The sequence below is a fragment of the Dendrobates tinctorius genome, unplaced genomic scaffold (genome assembly GCF_039654945.1).
Source record: "Dendrobates tinctorius isolate UK_male_01 unplaced genomic scaffold, ASM3965494v1 ptg000250l, whole genome shotgun sequence".
Lineage (NCBI taxonomy): Eukaryota > Metazoa > Chordata > Amphibia > Anura > Dendrobatidae > Dendrobates > Dendrobates tinctorius.
The window spans coordinates 19,549,988-19,573,850 of record NW_027361917.1 but is presented as its reverse complement, the minus strand read 5'-3'; the positions used below and the strand labels follow the sequence as shown (position 1 = coordinate 19,573,850).

General features: G+C 45.3%; 1 protein-coding gene across 1 annotated transcript in view; it reads left to right on the top strand.

The window, feature by feature from the left end:
• Positions 1-23,863, top strand: part of HEATR1 (HEAT repeat containing 1) — a 117,952-nt gene that overhangs the window by 46,830 nt on the left and 47,259 nt on the right. The window contains exons 19-26 of the mRNA XM_073557504.1: positions 2,282-2,430; positions 3,093-3,276; positions 3,973-4,145; positions 4,303-4,458; positions 7,022-7,264; positions 7,872-8,000; positions 8,103-8,209; positions 9,011-9,148. Of these exons, the coding sequence (XP_073413605.1) occupies positions 2,282-2,430; positions 3,093-3,276; positions 3,973-4,145; positions 4,303-4,458; positions 7,022-7,264; positions 7,872-8,000; positions 8,103-8,209; positions 9,011-9,148 (1,279 nt within the window). The remainder of the gene's footprint in view (positions 1-2,281; positions 2,431-3,092; positions 3,277-3,972; positions 4,146-4,302; positions 4,459-7,021; positions 7,265-7,871; positions 8,001-8,102; positions 8,210-9,010; positions 9,149-23,863) is intronic.

The following is a 23,863-nucleotide window of genomic DNA, read 5'->3' as shown; positions in this document are numbered from 1 at the left end:
CAAATATGTGTACTTTTATTGTTTGTTTGTTTTTTTTTTATTATTTCCAAAAAACTAATTTACTAGGGAATATTTTTTTTTAATCTATTTAGCAATTTAATTTTTTTCTAAATTATTTTTACTTTTTTTTTTAAACTTTATTACATTGTCCCAGGGGGGACATAAATGTCATGTGACAGATCACTGATCTGTCCCATCACAGATCGCTGTGACAGATCAGCGATCTGACACAGGCGCTACACAGGCTTCCTCATGCCTGCGCTCTGTAGGCAGTGAGGAAGCTGGCTCCCTGAAGGTCCCTGCCACCATATTGGATCCGGGGACCTGGAGGGAAGGATGCCACCGGAGCAGAGCAGCGCAGCACATCACGCTGCTCCGGGGGGCGCAGGGAAGCACGGATGGAGCCCCCTCCCTGCCGATGCTTCCCTAAACCCCCGGTACACTGCAATCGTGTTTGATCGCAGTGTGCCAGGGGTTAACGTGTCAGGGGCGGTCCCTGACCGCCCCTGACACTTAGTGCTGGGTGTCAGCTCTGATAATCAGCTTACACCCGGGCGCGATCAGCGGCGCTCACCGCGTGAGTGCCGCTGATTGCTATGACGTACTATCCCGTCCCTGGGCACATGGACGGGATAGTACGTCATATGGCAGAAAGGGGTTAATAGGCGCGGGCGGATCGCCATTCTGCCCTCGCCTATTGCGGGCTCATGTCACCTGTTCAAAACAGCTGACTATCGGAGCCCTCATCAAAGCGGGGGATACTGCCAACTGACGTACTATTCCGTCAGCTGGCAGTAAGGGGTTAGTACTAGTGGTTAGGACCGTCTGGATGCGGTACACCTTGACGCTGGTGGGATGGCTCGTACTTTTTTTTAATTCAAAACGGTATTTGCTAATTATCCTATGTTATTTATATGCACTCTTGCTTTTACTTATACATACCCTACTGTAAGTAAATTTGTTTTATGTTCATTTTGTTTCTATCTCGATGTTATTAGACTGCAGATATGGAGTTAATTCTATAGGTTAATAGTTTTTTGCTGCTCGACCACCTTGCTGAAAGTGCAGCTAGTGGGAGAAAATCAACTTCATTCCTCCCATGAGCTTCTGGCTTTCATTCATAGAGACTTGATGGCGCTGCTAGTCACCACTCAGTAAACGGTGAAAGATAGCACAGTAATGGCTTTTGGGGACATGACAGATTCGCTTTAAGACTGGAGTAAGTTAGGCCAAATTTATTAAAAGTCCCACACTTCTTACTAAATTAAAGAGAACCTGTCAGCACAATGTTCTGATGTAAACACATGGCTGTAACTGCAGTGTAATACTGATTATTGATACTGTTGGGGAAGAAATCACTTTAATTACCATTTAAATGTTTCTGCTGCTCGATTTTGGTAAATGGGACTGTGCTCTGGTCTCCTCCCGGTCTGTGATTCCCCGGCCCTTCCACTACCTCTGGTCTGTGATTTCCCGGCCCCCTCCGCTTACCGCCAGTCTGTGAATGACCTGCCTCCTTTGTATGAAATCTCAGCAATAACCTGTCATTCTCAGACCGGAGGAGGAGACCTAATTAGTTGGAAACCTCCAATGTTGTTTACTGAAGAACAACGCGGCTAATTTCATCACCAGAAATATCAGTGTAATCTGTATTGTAGCCCGCTACGGCCATGTCTTTACTGTACATTGCAAAATCATACTGACAGGTTCTCTTTAAGGTCGGAGTCACACTACAGCGAGATACGGCCGAGTCTCGCAGGTTATAACCAAGCTCTGGCACCAGGAGTCCGGAGCGGAGCGTGCAGCTCCATGTATTGCTGTGCGGCTGCACGCTCCGCTCCGGAGTGCCGGCGCCAGAGCTTGGTTTTAACCTGCGAGACTCGGCCGTATCTCGATGTGTGTGATTCCGGCCTAAGACTGACTTGCGTTGTCGCCAGATGTGTTATCAGTCAGTGACTCCTGTACATTTTTGCCACAATTTATGACATTTGTCTTGCAAATTATGATGAATTTGACAGAGGGCTTTGCCACCCCCTGTCCCCAGCTCTGCCCACTGTAGCACACTGACCGGGACTGGCTTTAAAAAAAACAAAATTGCAGCGTTGTTGCACAGCTTCAAAGTTGCACAACAATTTGCAGCATTTCATGGAGCTTGACACCAGAAAACTGACAAACTCGTGTGTTTAAGGCCCTTGAGTAATAAGCTGTGGATTAGATCTTGCTGACATAAATCTGTGATTATATATTCAGTATATGTTATAAGTATTTTTTTTTTTCGTAGGTGAAATTTGGTGGAATCCTGAAACCATGAATGACCCGAACAAAAACTACCTGCAGCTTCTCATCGGCCTGTTTGATGTGATGGTCATGGGCTCCAGTGAAGGACATCATGTCGACAACTTCCGTGTTCTCTTGAGCATCTTCTTTTTAGTATGTCTATAGTTATACTCCTCTGTGTATAGTTTTGTCCAACTATCAGTTGCTTTTCCTTTTTGACATATTTGTAATTTGAAAGGGCGGCATGAATCAATTCTCCACTTCAGTAGCTGGCAGTGGGATGTGCTCGCATTAACTTGTACCTTTAATAAGAGTCTACTGTTGTGCGGTGTTCAGACATGTCAGCTGCTGCGTGGACGCCTTGTAGTGTGCCCATCCCGCATGATGGCTCTTCACTTCTTGCTGCATGACGCTACATTCACACACTGGTTGTAGAGTCAGTACCTCTAGACCTGTGCTTATACACTCTTGGCACCAATTCTTTATGCAGATTTTCTTGTGATTCTCAAAACAACCCCCTGATTTTAGCAGATGGGTTTTATTGTGGACTCCTGACAGTCTTAGAAATAATTGTTTTGCAATGTAGGCCTCTCTGAGATTATTCAATTTCTGTGGACGAGCAAATTTGTTGCTACTCATTGACATTTTAATGTCAGCAAATTGATGCAATTTAGAGCCACAGTCAACATTAATGTGCCTTTTAAACAGTAAATGTGGTTGACTGAAGGTTTGTTTAAAAAAAAAAGTTAGTGCAAATATCAGATTAATATATAATACTTTTATTTTTTTAAGCTTTTTTCCCTTTCTTCCCCTAGCATTGCTTAACAGGTTCAATCAAATTGTTCAGTTTCCTCTGTCTTCTGTGGACATATGGCTACAACCTCTCGAGTCCTTTGGGCTGCACAGTAAATGCAGTGTTGCAAACACAAGCCTTCTATATTGGTCAAGCCTTACTATCCTCTAAGCCAAAAAAAGAGATGCAATCAGTTTTCTCTCCAGGTATAGTATAATTGTATGAACACCTTACATGGTTATCATTAAAGAGGTTGTCCAGTCCAAGCCGATAAGTCTGCAGTCACTCTGTCTAACCACAGACCTATGAATCCACTCAACACGCACGCAGTGTGCACTGCAGGAATTCACCTGTTTCTGACCCAGGACTGGAGGGTATGTATGCATTATTCATGCTCCTGTCTAGTTCGCCTCGCTCCATACACTTGTATGGAGCCGAGGCCGCGACCCTACTAGAGCTGCGGCCATCTAGTGGGCATGTCCAACTAGAAGGCGCATCACTGCTCCAAACGAGTATAAGGAGAGTAAGACTGAGCCACCGTCCGGTAGTGTGTATAACTTATACATACCCTCCGGTCCCGGCAGACATATCGATTTGGACCGGACAACCCATTTAAGCTATTGGTCTGTCCATGTAACATATGCTGGTTCCTCTCCCACTCCATGTAAGACATGGACACACGGGGCCCTCCCATGTATCGCGCCACCATGCTGTCTTCTCGCAAACTCCCCAGTATAACTTTTTTCGCTTTCTCTATTAAAAGGGAATTATTTGACAAATTCCCTTTTATAGTATATTTTAAAAGGTGGTTGACTGGACTTTATCACTAAATGTATCAGAGAACTTAATATGCCGATCTTCCCTTTTATGACTTTTGATGTTTTCATGGTTCTGTCCCACAGTGGCTGTGTCTTTGCTGGTGAACCTGGCTAATCCTATAAGAGAGGTTCGCAGAGGATCCATTGCTTGCTTGGGTGCCCTCAACATGGTTAAGGAATCCCCGCTTTCCACAATCGTACAGGCAATAATAGAGAGAACGGAAGAGATTGTCGCCGATCCTAACTATATAGCCCAGGTATGCCACATCATAGTGATTTGCTTCTCACCTTTGACATGTAAATGTTGTATGTACGACCTATGTTTTGAAAGCATTTTGATTTTCTTTTTTTAGTCTAAAGATCATCATGCTTTGTCTACTTCATCAATATGATTGTGCTCTTCTCTCTGTTCAGGCGTTAGCCAGTGTGTTCGAGCAGATGCAGACATCTACCAAGGCTTCACAAAAGCTGAAAGCATTGACCGAACTCCTGAGCCTCCTCCAGAACCCCAGCTGCCCATCATATGTCTGTAAAGTGTTGCTGAAGGTTCTCCACTATGTGAATGGAGAGGTATGTATGCCTAATATTGTTGATTGCTTAAAGGGAATCTGTCACCCCATTTTTCGAGTATCAGCTACCGGCACCGCCATTCAGGGGCTTATCTACAGCATTCTGTAATGCTGTAGATAAGTCCCCGATGTAACCTGAAAGATTAGAAAAATGAGTTATATTATACTCACCGGGGGGGCAGTCCGGTCTTGGTCCGATGGGTGTTGCGGTCCGGCGCCTCCCATTTTCTAACAGTGACGTCCTCCTCTTTGCTGCCTGTCGTGGCTCCGTTGCAGGCGCACTGCTCTGCCCTGTTGAGGGCAGAGCAGAATACTGCAGTGCGCAGGCGCCGGACCTCTCCCGGCGCCTGCGCACTGCATGACTCTGCTCTGCCCTCAACAGGACAGAGCAGTGCGCCTGCGCAGGAACCACGACAGGCAGCAAAGAAGAGGATGTCACCGTTAGAAGATGGGAGGCACCGGACCGCGGCACCCATCGGACCAAACCAGACCCGGACCGCCCCTGGGTGAGTATAATCTAACTAATTTTTCTTATCTTTCAGGTTACATCGGGGGCTTATCTACAGCATTGCTGTAGATAAGCCCCTGATGGCGGTGCCGGCAGCTGATACTCGAAAAATGGGGTGACCGATTCCCTTTAAACATTTAGTTGAGCAGCTCAAACTCGTAGGGGTCTGCAAACTGATGCATTTTGGGTGGGAATGTTTCCATGTGCAATAAAATGTAACTATAGGCTTTAAGCCTGGTAAGGAAATTAAATTTCTTGTCCTCTTGGAGGCCAATATACATATAGACTATATGGACAAAAGTATTGTAACATACCATGAGGAACTCACAAAATATTTAGAGGAGGTATTGTACATCTGTAGACATTTTTGGCCATTCATCCAGAAGACCATTTGTGAGGTCAGACACTGCTATTGGATGGGCTGACAATTTCCATTTTAGTTCATTCCAAAGGTGTTAGATGGGGTTGAGCTCAGGGCTCTGTGTGGCCAGTCAGGTTCTTCTACTCCAAACCCTCCCCAACCATGCCTTTATGGACCTTGCTTTATGGCACATTCATGAGGAACAGAAAAGGTCCTTTCCCAAATTATTCCCACAAAGTTGGAAGTGTACTATTGTCCAAAATGTCTTGGTATGCGGAGGTATTAAGATTTCCTTTTGCTGGAACTTAGATGCCTAAGCCAACACCTGAAAAACCACCTCAGAATTTGTGCTACTCCTCCCGACTTGACAGCACATTGCAGTCAGGCAGCTAAGTTTCTCTTGGCATTTGCTACACCCTTACTTGTCCATCAGATGCTAAACAGAGAAGTGCGATTTATCATGCCAGAGAACACGTTTCCACTGCTCCAAAGTCTAGTGGCGGCCTTATGCCATCTCCATCCAACAATTGCTATTATGCTTGGTGATGTAAGACATGCATGCAGTTACTTAACCATGAACACCCATTCCGTGAGCCTTGGGCTCACAGATGTGCGGTTGTTCATATCAGTAGAGGTTTGGAGATCTGCTGTTGAGTCGGCACAGCATTGGTGATTTTATGCACTGTGAGCCTCGGTGACTGCTGTCTGTAACTTTTCGGTCTACATTTCATGAATGAGTAGCTGTGGTTCATAAATGCTTCCACATTTTAACATTGTCCCTCATGGGGATCATGTAATATTTAGGAGGAAATTGGTTTAAATGAATTATTACAATAGTGGTGTCCTATTATAGGACTACACTGGTATTGGTGAAACATTTTTTTTAAATATTGCTAAAAAACAGCTTTGAGTTAGTACAAGATGGATATGCAATTAAATAAGTGGTCATATTATGATAGAAGTCATATTATTTCAGCCTGGGAGAATGTCTAAACGAAGCAGAAAAATATAAAGAACTCTCCAGCTAGATAATATATCAGAATGGTGACCCGAGTCATGAGCAAAACTCCAGAGGAGTGCTGGTATCGGGTCCACAACACTTCAGGCTGAGATAGGGGAAGAAAAAAAACAGAACACATGTAACAGAAGAGGAGCACAATAAGAACGAAATGTAACTACTGCAATACTTGAGGTTTAAGGGTTCGTAGACTGTCCACCCAATTGAGCTGGATAGCCTCTATTCTGAAAGATAAATTTCTCATGTGAGAGTAGTGTAGTGGTAATAACGAGGGCTTGCCATCTGCTGATTGTGAGGAGGCTTGTCAGCCATCCAATTGAGAGCAATTATATTCCTAGTCAAGAAAGATTTAAGTGTAATGCTGCCAACGTTCTTTGTCTCACAACCCAAATAATGCCAGCTGGTGAGCTCTTTCGAAAGACCCATTCTTTCACAAATGTTCCTAAAGGCAGACTGTACGGGGATGGGTCCAAAAGTTAGTTTTATGTTTAAGCTTGTGCCATATCCACTCTTGGCTGGGTGACCAGTCATCTTATCATGTACATACATGCCATGAAGTATGCTCATAGCCACCAACGAGACTTTTTTTTAATGTTTTCACTATATATTATTAAAACTAATCAGTGGTAAGGCAGCATTTTGGCAAATTATCCAGTGCTTTCCTTTATATCTTGCAGGATTTTTTGCTGCTGTTATTACCTGTCTTGGACAGATTACTGGAGAAAGTGACACAGTCTGCAAGAGCCGTTTTACCAGATGAGGCCTGGCTGCTCCACCTCGTCCTGGGCAAGTATAATGAGCATTCTGCTGGCCTCTTATCGAAGAACCCTCAGTGCCTCTATCTCTTCATCCAAGCTCTTAAGACTCCTCAGATCATCTCTGAAGGGATGCCATCCTTCCAGATTACTGCTCTTGGACAAGTGTGTGTTTTATCTTTTTTTATTTATTTTTTTCTTGAATGTATTAAATGAATGGTAAATAACAGTGTCTGATTTTGACATCACAGAATATGAATACTTGTGGTTTCCTGATTTCCACTTTCTAAATCTGTAGTATGTATGTAATGTAGTGTGTGTGTGTTAGAATTCTGTGCCGACATTTTACAAACATTTACAGTAGAATGCAGAACTTCTCAAAATTCAGTCCTACATAAACATACACTAAAATATTGTGTTTGTAGACTTATAGTCCATAGAAAAGTTAATGAATATTTGGCTGCAGTGTTTAATAGAGGAAAAAGAACACACCTCGAAATGACAAAGATGAGATCTGATTGGTTAACATTGGTAGTTTTCCATTGGTTGCCATGGTTAAAAAAAATTAAAAGAAAAGTATAATATTAAAACTGTAAATTGACTATAACACAAATCCTTCTCTGATAAGTGTTGTGGATCATTGGGGCAATGACTGAAAACTGCCCAAGGAAAACCATGTTGTACTCGTTATATCTGACGTCTTAATGTATTGCACACGTTGCATTACATTCACATATATTGCTTTTTTTTTCTATGTTTTCTTCTTTCTTAGATCACAAAGGCTTTCTTTTCCGCTCTCGATTGCACTGTACAGCAGAAGTTGCTGGGTGTCCTATTTGACTTGCAAGTAGAGAGCAAGAACGCCGCATGTGTTCAGGCTGTCGGCAGCGCTTTTAAATCTGTAAGTCAGAAGATGTGGTGACATCTCATCAATGTTTCAGTTCAGTAATGTGTTCTGTCAAACCGTTTCTAAGTTGGATCTATCTGTCCATCCTTCTGACAGATCTCTGTAAATGCCATGCATGTCAGTGCTGAGCTTGAACCTCCTGGAAGAGACAAGGCTGCTTCTTCTGTGCGACAAACCAGAAGGAGTAGAATGCAAACCCAAAGGTACCGACTATTTTAAATATAAAATCTAGCAAAACTTCTTTTTTGAAATGTCTTTTGGAGTGCTGGCCCTGTATTGCCATGTGTTCAGATTTTATGCCTTTAAATTGTAACTCATTTTAAGTATTAAATGTGCTCCTCAGGGAGCATGACCAATGGGCACAGATCACGGACGTGGCCAAATTGATTGATTTATTTTACTCATTTATATAGCGACATTAATTCCACAGCGCTTTACAGACATTATTGGCACAGTCCACGATGGGGCTCACAATCGAAATTCCCTAAACAGTGTATGTCTTTTGGGATGTGGGAGGAAACCAGAGAACTTGGAGGAAGCCCACTGAGAGAACATACAAACTCCTTGCAGCTATTGTCCTTGGTGGGATTTGAACCCAGGACCCCAGCGCAAGGCTGCAGTGCTAACCACTGAGCTACCGTGCCGCCCACATGGCCCAGGGCCTACTAATTAACATCATCTCTACCAACATCTCATTCAGATGAAAGAGCAGCCATGTAATAATGGTGGTCTTTAGAACAGGGATCACTCCAGCTTTAGATGGCTAATAGTCATTTACCTCAGTATATCTTAATAAGTCTTGTGGACTGAAGTTCCCCTCTACTACTGACTTGTAGTCTCAAATTTTTAGATACTTTGATAAGTTTTCAACTTCAGCTTTTGACTGGTTGGCAGGGTTCTCTGTGTTAAGCTCCTAATTTAGTCTTGCTGTATCCATATGTCTTGATTGATGTCCTTGGGTCAGTAGATGTCTTTTTATTTATCTGTTCCATGTGATGGTTTAGGAAACAGCCAGCTGATGCGATAGACAAAGAGAATGTGAACTGGTCTAGGACTACTCTGATCCTGGAGCTACTTCAGCACAAGAAGAAGCTGAAGGATCCTCAGCAGTTGGTGCCTACTCTCTTCTATCTGTTGTCAAGGTATGAAGGTGCAATAAGAATAGAAATATTAAAATAGCTGATTTTTCTGGGGAAACTGTTCAAGCATTAGAAATCTGATCAAAACCAAAATCTCTGCCATTACCAGGGGACTCTTAACAGCAAGTATTTCTCTATGAATCAGTTGGCTGTGTGCTCCCTAATGGAAAAGCAACTTGGAATGTGAGCTTCTTTACTCCGTTAAAAAGATTTTCTCCTACGCCTCATTGGGGGACACATACAGTGGGTGTTATGCTGCTTGTCACTAGGAGGACACTAAGTAAACCAGAAAAAAGTTAACTCCTCCCCTGCAGTATACACCCTCTCGCTGGATGAGATTTCTCCAGTTCTTGCTTAGTGTCTGCACTAGGGTCTGGTTTCAGACCCCACCGTTTTTATTTTATTTTTGAATTTTCTGTAAATTTTTATTTTTTAATTAACGGTGTGAAGGGGGCGACAGTTCCTTTCTACGGCCCGCTCTCCCCCGAACCAACAACAGGCAAGCACGCGGAGTATACCTCCCCGTACACTTTCCTGTGACGAACGGGGCTGATTCCTCCGACGATTCCTTACGGTGGACGGATATGAGGGCAAGCGCAGCTGGAGTGCATGGAGACCTGCGGAGGATTACCTACAGCGCTTCCGAATGCCCTGAATCAGCCCCATAGCTCTCCATCCCCCTACCTATAGGGTGGATCGATTGAGCATACCCCTTTAAGAACTCCTCCAGCTCTGCTACATCAGCCCAGGAGGATGGTAAGACCTACGTGGATGGCACGGACAGCGACGGCAGGCCTGAGCACTGGAGTATAGAGGTATGGGGTCGGGTCCTGGTCCCCGGGAGAGGTGCTGACTTGGTCTCAGCAGCGGTGCTCCAGCTTTTCCGGCCTACTAGGCTGCAATTTAAATAGCTCCGCCCTCTCCCCGCTTACCGCGGTGAGGCCAAAAAATCTAGTCTCTGGCTTTTCCGGCCTACTAGGCCACAATCTGAATAGCGCCGCTCACGCTAGTGCCGCCGCCCCCCTCCTTGGCATCTCTCGTCTCTTACGAGAGGCGCAATTCTAGTCTCGGGGGGCCATGAAATTTACCTCAGCCTGCTCTGAAAATAGGCTGTGAGGTGCGCACTCTGCCGTATTCCAGGTGACACCACAGGGCCACCGATATTCCTCCCGGGGGACATAGAACAGGACCGGAGTAAGCTGCATCAGCCCTCAGAACAAAGCTTAACCCCTTCCTGGCACATTCACTGCAGCTGCAGTCCAGAATCTGCCTTTAACCCTTTCAGGAGCGCTATGTCTCAATCTAAGGAGGCTAAACGGGCTGCTAAAAAGCACACTGCGTTTTTTATCCGTTATGCACGGACTGCGACCCGGCCTGCGCTCCCAACGCCCCTCGCCGCCGCTGCTGCGGGGCTTCCTGCGTTTAGTCCCCCAGAGTGGGCTGTGTCCCTGTCACGGTCGGTGGAGTCGCTCACCCAGGCCATAGACTCCCTCCGGGAAGCCTCTTTAAGTCAGAAAGCATCTTTACCGCCCGAGCAGGGCTCTGACGACGGCAGGGAACCGTCCACTAGCAGGGACCGTACTTGCTCAAGGGATGGTCTGGCTAGAAAGCGGACCCATGACTCGTCCCCTAGTCACGCTTGCGCTTCTGCTCCGGCGAGTTCTGTCTCTCGCTTTCCCTCTCCTATTGTTCGCAGCAAACATGACTCTGAATTCGAATCTGACACGTCAGCCCCTCAGAATCCTCCAACTGATCAAGAGTTGCTTGATTCTCTTATAGAATCGGTCAACAGGATTCTGGAGTTGGATGAAGAAAATATTCCCACTCCAGCACTCGCTATCTCTTTTAAGAGGACCAAACGGGTACGCAGGTTATTTGCCAGCCATCCGGAGTTTAAAGACATTATATCTGGTAACCAGCTTTTCCAATCTCTGCTCTGAATCCACTCCTGTGTCTCCATTCAATGTCAGCAAGCAGTTAATCCTGAATGCTATCTATGTGTTTTCAACTCTGCAAGCTTATATCTGGTAACCAGCTTTTCCAATCTCTGCTCTGAATCCACTCCTGTGTCTCCATTCAATGTCAGCAAGCAGTTAATCCTGAATGCTATCTATGTGTTTTCAACTCTGCAAGCTTATATCTGGTAACCAGCTTTTCCAATCTCTGCTCTGAATCCACTCCTGTGTCTCCATTCAATGTCAGCAAGCAGTTAATCCTGAATGCTATCTATGTGTTTTCAACTCTGCAAGCTTATATCTGGTAACCAGCTTTTCCAATCTCTGCTCTGAATCCACTCCTGTGTCTCCATTCAATGTCAGCAAGCAGTTAATCCTGAATGCTATCTATGTGTTTTCAACTCTGCAAGCTTATATCTGGTAACCAGCTTTTCCAATCTCTGCTCTGAATCCACTCCTGTGTCTCCATTCAATGTCAGCAAGCAGTTAATCCTGAATGCTATCTATGTGTTTTCAACTCTGCAAGCTTATATCTGGTAACCAGCTTTTCCAATCTCTGCTCTGAATCCACTCCTGTGTCTCCATTCAATGTCAGCAAGCAGTTAATCCTGAATGCTATCTATGTGTTTTCAACTCTGCAAGCTTATATCTGGTAACCAGCTTTTCCAATCTCTGCTCTGAATCCACTCCTGTGTCTCCATTCAATGTCAGCAAGCAGTTAATCCTGAATGCTATCTATGTGTTTTCAACTCTGCAAGCTTATATCTGGTATATAGTTATTTCAACTTACTCTGCTTGTCCCCTTATGTTGTGAGGTCAAGAAACTTTTCAAAGTGCTTTATGATCCATGTAGTGCTGGACATGTGTTTATTTGACCACAACATTTTATTGGGTCCTGGTGTCTCAATTTAGTGTGATTGATTAACGAGAAGAGAGAGCCAAAAAAAAAAAAAAAAAAAACAACTTAGCCTTAACCTCCTATATATTCAGACATAGCTAAGGGGAGCATTTATGCAGGGGTGGCATTTATGCACATGTAATCTAAGTACATGTATCAAAGTACTTCTGGCAGTTATAACATGGCAGGTAGACAGGGCAAGAGACAGGTAAGACATTTATATACATCTACTCCCTGTACATTTGGAGTACAACAAATATATACCATATGCATTTGTGTAATTTATATCCTGGCCGCTGCATTCACACACATCCACCGCCCTGGCATTAACTCTCCACAATCCATCCATATTGGCCCCTCGCTCCTTTCCTCTCCTATGTATAGCACTCATGCTCTTTTCACATTGTTAAATTGCACAGATCCAGCCAGTCCCACCATTCAACACCAGAGACGCTCTCACAAATCACTTAACCATCTGCTCACTCTTTCTATCCTCCTTCTCCTAGTTGCAGGAGACATTGCTCCCAACCCTGGTCCCCCATGTTATAGAAAGTCAAACCCCCCCACTGCTACACTCAGAAACCCCTCTAATCTTATTAATATTCCCTGCATGCCATCTGTCTCTCTTAATTGTGCACTTTGGAATTCTCGCTCAGTGTGTAACAAACTCTCCTTCATTCATGACTTCTTCCTTTCTAATTCTCTTAACCTTCTGGCTCTTACTGAAACCTGGATCCAGCAGTCAGATACTACCGCTGCTGCTGCTCTTTCATACGGGGGGCTACACTTCTCTCATACCCCAAGATCAGACAATAGAGCTGGTGGAGGCGTTGGTCTGCTCCTATCACCAAAATGTACCTTTCAGGTTATCCCTCAACTACCCTCACTTGTCTTCCCTTCTTTTGAGGTCCATGCCGTCAGACTCTACACCCCCTTCTCCATGCGAGTGGCGGTGGTATATCGTCCTCCCGGCCCCTCCCATCAGTTCCTGGATCATTTTGCCACTTGGCTTCCACATTTTCTCTCCTGTGACATCCCTACCCTCATCATGGGAGATTTCAACATCCCCATTGCTCTTCCCCTCTCCCCATCTGCTACTCACCTTTTATCTCTAACCTCCTCATTTGGCCTTTCGCAGCTTACTAATTCTCCAACGCATGAAGACGGAAACTCCCTCGATTTGGTCTTCTCTCGGCTTTGTGCAGTGGATGATTTTGCAAACTCCCCTCTCCCGCTCTCTGACCACAATCTTCTTTCATTCTCTATAAAGAACTGCCAGGCTGCTCAGGTCACCCCCACTGTCCAGACTTATAGAAACACACAGGCCATTAACACCCAGAAACTTCTGAAGAACTTGCAGTCTTCATTGGCCCCTATCTCTTCCCTCTCATGTCCTGATTCTGCTTTGAAGCACTACAATGAAACACTTCAAACTGCCCTGGATGAATTTGCACCCCCTATAAATAGAACACCACAACGCAGACGGCGACAACCCTGGCACACGGTGCAAACACGTTTCCTGCAGCGGTGCTCCAGGTGCGCCGAACGTCTGTGGAGAAAATCCAATCTACCTGAAGATTTCATCCATTTTAAGTTTATGCTTAGAACATACAACACTGCCCTTCACCTCTCCAAACAAACCTATTTCAACACCCTCATCATCTCACTGTCCAATAACCCGAAACGTCTCTTTGACACTTTTCATTCTCTACTCAATCCAAGAGTACAGGCCCCAACCACTGAGCTCCGAGCTGACGATCTGGCCAATTACTTCAAAGAAAAAATTGACCAGATCCGACAGGAAATTATCTCCAAATCCCCTCATACCATGCACTGTCCTCCCTCCCCCACTGCATCTAACTCACTCTCTGATTTTGAACCAGTCACAGAAGAAGAAGTAAGCAGGCTCCTTGCATCTTCTCGCCCAACTACTTGCACCAGTGACCCATTTCCGTCACATCTCCTCCAGTCCCTTTCCCCTGCTGTCACCCCTCACTTAACTAAAATATTTAACCTCTCTCTCTCTTCTGGTATTTTTCCCTCCTCATTTAAGCATGCCATCATACATCCACTACTTAAAAAACCATCCCTCGACCAAAATTGTGCCGCTAACTATAGACCTGTCTCTAATCTTCCCTTCATCTCTAAACTCCTGGAACGCCTGGTCCACTCCCGTCTTATCCGCTATCTCTCAGAAAACTCTGTTCTCGACCCTCTCCAATCCGGTTTCCGCTCTTTACACTCCACTGAAACTGCCCTCACTAAAGTCTCTAATGATCTGCTAACAGCTAAATCAAATGGTCATTACTCCATGCTAATTCTCTTGGATCTCTCTGCAGCATTCGACACTGTGGATCATCAGCTCCTCCTCACTATGCTCCGTTCCATTGGCCTCAAGGACACCGTTCTCTCCTGGTTCTCCTCCTATCTCTCCGACCGCTCCTTTACTGTTTCTTTTGCCGGTTCCTCCTCCCCTCACCTTCCTCTTACTGTTGGGGTTCCTCAAGGATCGGTTCTAGGCCCCCTCCTCTTCTCCTTGTACACTGCCCCTATTGGTCAAACAATCAGTAGATTTGGTTTCCAGTACCATCTCTATGCTGATGACACCCAATTATACGCTTCTTCTCCTGACATCACGCCAGCCTTTCTAGAAAACACTGGCGATTGTCTAAACGCTGTGTCTAATATCATGTCCTCACTATATCTGAAACTGAACCTATCAAAGACTGAACTCCTTGTGTTTCCTCCCGCTACTAATGTACCTATACCCGACATTGCCATTTCCGTCTGTGGTTCCACTATTACTCCCCAGCAACATGCCCGCTGTCTTGGGGTCATACTTGATTCCGAGCTTTCCTTTGCCCCCCACATTCGATCACTGGCTCGCTCTTGTCATCTGCACCTCAAAAACATTTCTAGAATTCGACCTTTTCTTACTTTTGACTCTGCAAAAACTCTTACTGTTTCTCTTATTCATTCTCGTCTCGACTATTGTAACTCTCTTCTAATCGGTCTCCCTCTTACAAAACTCTCCCCTCTCCAATCTGTCTTGAATGCTGCAGCCAGGATCATATTCCTCACCAATCGTTACACCGATGCCTCTACCTTGTGCCAGTCATTACACTGGCTACCCATCCACTCCAGAATTCAGTATAAACTTATTACCCTCACCCACAAAGCCCTCCATGGCTCAGCACCACCCTACATCTCCTCCCTTGTTTCAGTATACCACCCTACCCGCGCCCTCCGTTCTGCTGATGACCTGAGGTTAGTATCCTCAATAGTCAGAACCTCCCACTCCCGTCTCCAAGACTTTACACGTGCCGCGCCAATTCTTTGGAATGCACTTCCCAGGTCAATACGATTAGTCCCCAGTCCCCACAATTTTAAGCGTGTCCTGAAAACGCATTTATTCAGACTGGCCTATCGCCTCAACACATTAACCTAACCTATCCCTGTGTGGCAGAGCCAAAAATTTTACCATAACCAGGTTCCCAGCATCATGTTCCCACATGCTTTATGCATCCATTAGCCCTCTGTGTCTGTACTGTTACACACTTAACATTATGGCTGGTCCATACAATCAGGGCAACTGTTACCACCCACCTTTCGTGTCTACCTCTTTCCTCATAGACTGTAAGCTTGCGAGCAGGGCCCTCACTCCTCTTGGTATTTGTTATAATCTACTGTATGTGATTATTGTTATGCTGTAATGTCTATTGTCTGTACAAATCCCCTCTGAAATGTAAAGTGCTGCGGAATATGTCGGCGCTATAAAAATAAAATTTATTATTATTATTATTATTGTCCAAAAACATAGGGATAGGCCACATAAGCACTTCACAGGGCTAAAGTCTACTGAGACTTAATACCCTTTTGCTCCAGACCTAATGAAGGATTGGTTACAGTCCCCTTCGGTGGACCCTCCTGTATCGCGTCTTGCTTCTAAAACGCTCCTATCTGTCTCTGAGGGCTCCTCAGTCAGAAACCCCTCTGATCGTCAAATTGACTACCTTGCCTGCTCAGTTTTTGAAGCTTCAGGAGTGGCGCTTTTTCAATCTTTCGTGGTGACTTGGGTCACTAAGGCAATGGCCTCTTGGGCAGAAGTCTTAATTACTGTCTTCCAGGGTACCAATCTTCCTCCGGAGGCAACCAGGGTCGCCAGGCAGATAATTCACGCAGCGGACTTTGTAGCAGACTTTGTAGTGGACGCTTCTTTAGATGCTGCCAATTGCGCTGCTCAAATTGCTGCTAATGCGATCTCCATTAGACGAGCCCTATGGCTCCGCGACTGGCGGGCGGATGCCACATCTAAAAGATCGTTAACTTCCCTGCCCTATCAGACTGGTCGTCTTTTTGGAGAGAAACTGGACCAGCTAATTTCTGATACTACCGGGGGAAAGAGTAAATTCTTTCCTCAACAAAAGGCTATTCGGACGTTTCAAAGCCAACAGCCGACACGTTTTGGACCTTTTCGCAACAATTCCGGTTGGTCCTCCCCCACCTTCTCTTCCAGATCAAGTCGGTCCCCGCGCGGAGACAGAGGCTCCCAGGTCTCATACAGACCTAACCACTCTTGGAAGCCCAGGCCAAGGGCATCTGGATCTAGGGGAGCCAGACCCCATAGACCTTCTACACAATGACTTGTTGCGGTATCTGGCAGTCGTCTACTTTCCTTCAGTCACACCTGGCTCACGGTCGTCCATGACAAGTGGGTCAGGGAGCTGGTGTCCCCTGGATACAAGATAGAATTTTCGTCCCCCCCCTCCGACACGTTTTTTCCGGTCCTCACCCCCCAAGAAAAAAACAAGAGCCTTCGTTCGGGCTGTTCAGGCTCTGCAAGGGGACGGAGTCATCATTCCGGTCCCTCATCATGAAAGGTAAACCTTTTTGTGGTTCCAAAGAAGGATGGGACGATGCGGCCCATACTGGATCTCAAACTGTTAAATCAGTTTGTCGGGGTACGGCGATTCCGAATGGAACTTCTCCGATCAGTTGTCGCTTCCATGGAAAAAGGAGAATCATAGAATCGTAGAGTTGGAAGGGACCTCCTGGGCCATCTGGTCCAACCCCCTGCTCAAAGCAGGATTCGCTAAATCATCCCAGTTAGATGTCTGTCCAGCCTCTGTTTGAAGACTTCCATTGAAGGAGAACTCACCACTTCTCGTGGCAGCCTGTTCCACTCATTGATCACTCTAACTGTCAAAAAGTTTTTTCTAATATCTAATCTGTGTCTCCTCCCATTCAGCTTCATCCCATTGCTTCTAGTCTTTCCTTGTGCAAATGAGAATAAAGTTGATCCTTCTACAATGTGACAGCCCTTGAGATATTTGTAGACAGCTATTAAGTCTCCTCTCAGTCTTCTCTTTTGCAAACTAAACATTCCCAAATCCTGCAACCTTTCCTCATAAGACAGGGTTTGCAGACCGGTCACCATTCTGGTCGCTCTTTTCTGAACTTGCTCCAGTTTGTTGATGTCTTTTTTAAATTGTGGTGCCCAAAATTGGACACAATATTCCAGATGAGGTCTGACCAAAGAGGAGTAGAGGGAAATAATTACTTCATGTGATCTAGACTGTATGCTTCTGTTAATACATCCTAGAATTGCATTTGCCTTTTTTGCTGCTGCATCACACTGTTGACTCATATTCAGTCTGTGATCTATTAGTATACCCAAGTCTTTTTCACATGTGCTGTCACTTAGCCCTATTCCTCCCATTCTATATATGCTTTTTTCATTTTTATTGCCCAGATGTAGTACTTTGCATTTCTCCCTGTTAAAAACCATTCTGTTAGTTGCTGCCCACTTCTCCAGTTTATTTAAATCTTTTTGAATCCTCTCTCTCTCTTCTCTAGTATTAGCTATCCCTCCTAGCTTTGTGTCATCAGCAAATTTAATCAGTTTACCCTCAATTCCTTCATCTAAATCGTTGATAAAGATGTTGAACAATACAGGGCCCAGGACAGAGCCCTGTGGTACCCCACTTGAGACATTCTTCCAACTGGATGTGCAGCCATTTACGACCACTCTTTGGGTCCGATCACTAAGCCAGTTATGAATCCACCTAACAGTTGCCTTGTCCATTCCATACTTAGTCATTTTTTCAATAAGGATTGTATGAGAGACTTTGTCAAATGCTTTGCTGAAGTCAAGATATACTATATCTACAGCATTTCCTTGATCCACCCAATCAGTAATACCGTCATAGAAGGAAATTAAATTAGTCTGACATGACTTATTAGTTACAAACCCATGCTGACTCTGTTTAATCACTTCATTCTTATCCAGGTATTGACATACATGTTGTTTAATAATTTGTTCAAAGATCTTTCCTGGTATAGAAGTCAGACTCACCGGCCTTTAGTTGCCTGGGTCCACCTTCTTCCCCTTTTTGAAGATAGGAACAACATTTGCTCTTCTCCAGTCTTCTGGCACATCTCCTGTTCTCCAAGAATTTTCAAAGATTATGGAGAGGGGTTCAAAAATTTCTTCTGCTATCTCCTTCAGTACTCTGGGTGTAATTCATCTGGACCTGGAGACTTGAATTCATTTAGGTTAGCTAAGTGTTTCCTCACTATCTTTCTGTTTATAGATATCCTGGATTCTTCTATTCCCTTAATAGGACAGTGAATAACAGTTGATGTTACATTTCCTTTCTGAGAGAAAACAGATGCAAAATAGGAATTTAAAAGTTCAGCCTTCTCAACATCCTGTCTTACCATTTCATCATTTTCATCCTGTAAAAATCCTATAGCATCTTTGACTTTTCTTTTACTTTTGACATATCCCCAAAATCCTTTATTATTGCTTTTGACATCTCTTGCAAGCCTCAATTCATTTTCAGCTTTAGCTAATCTGATTTGTGCCCTGCAGGTTCTGCAGACAGCATTATATTCTTCTTTAGATATGCCTCCCTCTTTCCATTTTATAAACATTTTTTTCTTCCTTTTTAGCATGTGCTTAAGTTCTGTGTTCATCCATCCTGGTTTCCTTAAATGCTTCCTATTCTTCCCTCTTTTCGGAATTGTTAACAACTGTGCTTTGAGAATTTCATTTTTCAAGATTTCCCATCCTTCCTGGACATTTTTGTCTTTAAGGATATCCAGCCATTGGATCCCTCCAATTCTCTTTCTGAATCCCTTAAAATCTGCCTTTCTGAAATCTAACCTTGACGTCTGAGTCTTCACAGGTCTTCCGCCTCTAGTTATCCAAAATTCTAAAATAGCATGGTCGCTACCTCCTAGGGTCCCAGCCACTTTTACCTCCTCAACCATTTCCTCCCTGTTTATAAGGATTAGATCCAAGGTAGCAGTTCCCCTTGTTTTCTCCTTTACCTTTTGGAAGATAAAGTTGTCAGCAAGAGAGGATAAGAATTTCCTTGACCTGTTAGTTTTGCCTGAGAGAGATTCCCAACAAATGTCTGGATAGTTGAAATCTCCCATGACAACTATGTCATATTTTTTGGAGAACTTGGCCATTTGATGCATAAAGAGTTCATCCATATCTTCAGCTTGCACAGGCGGCCTGTAGTAAATGCCTACAATGGTGTCCTTTCCATTGTTCTGTCCTTGTATTCTTACCCAAACAGTTTCCACAGAACTCCCAGTCTCTGAAGCTTCAATCTCTGTGCAGATATACGCATTTCTAACATACAATGCGACACCCCCTCCTCGTTTATCAAGTCTGTTTCTTGCAAATAAGTTGTATCCTTCTAGTCTTGTATTCCAATCATGTGTATTGTCCCACCAAGTTTCAGTGATTCCAATGACATCGTATTTCTTTTCCTGTGTTAGTAGTTCCAATTCTCCTTGTTTGTTGCCCATGCTTTGTGCATTAGTATAGAAACATTTTAGTTTGTGATTGGTTTCTCTTTCTCCAATATTTTTATTAATTAGATTCTTTCGTCTTTGTTCTTCCTTTCCACTTCTAATAGCAGAGTTCTCAATAGCATTTGTCAGGTGTATGGCTTTTTCTGGTCTTTTGCTTCCCTTCCCATGTTGTTCTAGTTTAAAGCTCTCCTTACAAGTGTAGCAAGGCGACTTCCAAATACCTGCTTTCCAGTCTTCGTAAGGTGCACCCCATCTCTAGCAAGTAGTCCATCGTATAAGTAGTTCACTCCGTGATCCAGAAATCCAAATCGTTGCTGACGGCACCATCGACGTAGCCAGTTGTTCACCTGCAGAATCTTATTCCACCTCCTTGTTCCATGGCCATCCACTGGGAGGATGGAAGAGAAGACCACCTGCGCTCCCAGTTCTTTCACTTTCTTGCCTAAGTCTTCAAAGTCTCTGCAGATGGTTTCCAGGTCGTTTCTTACGGTGTCATTTGTCCCCACATGTAGTAGCAGGAATGGGTAGTCATCTGTAGGTCTGAAGAGTCCTGATATCCTGGCAGACACATCTTTAATTTTTGCACCTGGAAGACAGCACATTTCTCTTGAAGTTATATCCGGTCTGCAGATAGCGGCCTCTGTTCCTCTCAACAGGGAATCCCCCATGACCACCACTCTCCGTTTCTTCTTCACAACATTTTTCTTTCTCCATCCAGGAGGACTCTGAAGGCGTACAAGGTTGCTGTTTGTTGGCAAAGTCTTATCCTGATGTATTTCTTCATCGTTTTCCTGCGTGAGAGCCTGGTACTGGTTTCTGAGCAGTATGGGTGCTGACTGCCTCCTGATCCTCCTGCTTCTCTGGGTCACATGTCTCCATTCCTCTGTTTCTTCAGGTGCACTTCGAATTTCTTCTCTTTCTGTAACATGAAGAGATAATTCTGCTCTGTCCAAGAACTCTTCACCTTCCTTAATGATCTTCAACGTAGCTAACCTCTCTTCGAGATTTTGCAACTTTTCCTCCAACAGGGTCACAAGCTTGCATTTGTGGCATGTGAAGTTTGGCTTTTCCACTGGTAAATCTGTGAACATGTAGCAAGAAATGCAGCTCACCAAATGGCTCCTGGCCTCTTCCATCTTGAGATTTCTTAAAAACGATGAAAGATGAGCCAAAATTTTCCGATTTCCTCTTTTCAGCTGCAACGGCCAAAACCCAGTGATCGTTGAGCTCGCGGAGACTCTTCACTTATCCCAGAAGGCACTGGGAATATGCAAATGATCTCCTCAAGACTCTTCCCCTGGTTTTCCGATTTTCTCTTTTCAGCTGCAACGGCCAAAACCCAGTGATCGTTGAGCTCGCGGAGACTCTTCACTTATCCCAGAAGGCACTGGGAATATGCAAATGATCTCCTCAAGACTCTTCCCCTGGTTTTCCTAGCATCCATCGACATCAAGGACGATTACCTTCACATTCCGATCTGCCCGTCCCACCAGCAGTTCCTGCGTTTTGCAATTCACGAGGAACACTTCCAGTTTGTTGCCTTGCCCTTCGGACTCGCCACTGCCCCAAGAGTCTTTACCAAGGTCATGGCCATTCTCCACTCTCGGGGAGTGGTGGTGTTACCGTATCTGGACGACCTGCTCATCAAGGGTCTGTCCCTTCCAGCCTGCGAGGAATCCGTGGATATAACAGTAAATACACTTTCTCACCTGGGGTGGAAGATAAACTTTGAAAAAACTTTCCCAAAACCGGCCCAGCAGATTTCATTTTTAGGAATGATCTTGGATACTTCCAGCGGGTTGGTCATTCTCCCTCCAGAAAAGACCCAAGCCTTACAACAGGCATCGCGGACTCCTTCCTGACCGGTTTCTCACTCCATTCGTTTCAGTATGAGAGTTCTCGGAAAGATGGTGGCAGCGATGGAAGCAGTTCCATTCGCACAGTTCCATCTCCGTCCCTTACAACACGCGTTGCTGTTAGCTTGGGACAAGAACCCGTTCTCCCTGGACCGTCGGTTCCTTCTGTCCCTGATTTTCTCAGTCGCCAGGGCCTTGCCTCGGGAAAGTGGTCTCTTCATCCGGAAATCTTTCAGCAGATTTGTCATCATTGGGGGACTCCGGATGTGGATCTCATTGTCTCAAGACTAAACAAGGTTCCTCAATTCATTGCCCGATCCATGCGCCATCGGAGCGGACGCCCTAGTTCTGTCATGGCACCGGGTCTGGCTCCCGTACATCTTCCCCCCTTCCCTTGCTTCCGAGGGTCATCAAGAAGATCTGAACAGAGGGAGTACCAGTGATCCTAGTCGCGCCAGATTGGCCGCGCCGGGCATGGTACGCAGAACTGATACAACTGGTCCCCGACGTCCCCTGGCGACTTCCAGATCGCATGGATCTACTCTCTCAGGGCCCGAATTACCACCAGAACTTCGGGGCCCTGTCTTAGACGGCGTGGCCGTTGAATCCTGGATTTTAGCACAGGCTGGGTTCTCTCACGATGTGATTTCCACCATGATTAATGCTAGGAAGCCTGTGTCCATGCGCGTCTATCACCGCACCTGGAAAACCTTCTTTTCATGGTGCAAGGATCATGGTCGAGATCCCTCTGGTGTGTTCCATTCAGGACATATTGGAATTCCTTCAATCCGGATTAAAGTCAGGCCTCGCGTTTAGCTCGCTCAAGGGCCAGATTTTGGCCTTGTCAGTGCTATTCCAACGCAAAATTGCCACAAACTTCAGGTCAAGACGTTCATTCAGGGAGTCTCCCATGTGGCGCCTCCTTATAGAAGGCCATTGGAGTCAGGGGACCTTAACCTGGTTCTCCGAGCCTTACAGGAGGCTCCTTTTGAACCGCTGCAGGATGTGCCACTGACCGTCCTCTCTTGGAAGGTGGTCTTTCTAGTGGCAATTACATCAATCAGACGAGTTTCGGAATTGGCGGACCTGTCCTGCCGCCCTCCGTTCCTGAACTTTCATCAGGACAAGGCAGTTCTCAGGACGTCCCCGTCCTTCCTGCCCAAAGTCGTATCTCCACCTCAAAGAGGAAATTGTTTTGCCTTGCTTTTGTCCGGCACCAGTCCATCGCATTGAGAAGGCCCTGCACACCCTGGATGTGGCTAGGGCTTTGAGACGGTACATCTCGCGGACGGCTCCCTTTCGTAAGTCAGATGCCCTGTTCATACTTCCAGAGGGGCATAGGAAGGGTCTAGCCGCTTCAAAGGCAACGCCAGCCAGGTGGATTCGCTTGGCGATTCAGGAATCCTACCGTGTCAGGAACGCGCTTGTCCCAGTAAGGATTAAGGCGCACTCTACCTGCTCAGTGGGCCGCCTCTTGGACCATTCGGCACCAGGCCTCGGCAGAACAGGTCTGCAAGGCTGCGACTTGCGTCTGCATACTTTTACAAAACATTACCAAATTCATTCTCAGGCCTCTGCGCATGCAACTCTCGGCAGACACATCCTGCAATCGGCAGTATCACAGTGTTAAGTCGGTGGTACATAGGGTATTAGCAGATGTATGCTCCCTACCCAGGGACTGCTTTAGGATGTCCCACTGTCTGTGTCCCCCAATGAGGCGTAGGAGAAATAGGGATTTTTGTGTACTCACCGTAAAATCCTTTTCTCCGAGCCAGTCATTGGGGGACACAGCACCCACCCTGTTTAGCCTATTGGCTCACTGTAGCATTCTTAGGTTTTGACATAGTTATGGTTATTGTTGACTGTTTATGGTCCTACTGCTTTTTTCACCGAACTGGAGAAATCTCATCCAGCGAGAGGGTGTAAACTGCAGGGGAGGAGCTAACTTTTTCTGGTTTACTTAGTGTCCTCCTAGTGGCAAGCAGCATAACACCCACTGTCCCTGTCCCCCAATGATTGGCTTGGAGAAAAGGATTTTACTGTGAGTACACAAAAATCCCTATTTTCAGTGCTTGAGCTGAATTTCTGCAATTACTGTCATTATTTTCCCTTCATTGCCAGATCAAGTGTCGACTGGACTCTCATTCACTTCTCTCAATGTTGAGAGAAGTGGCTGAGG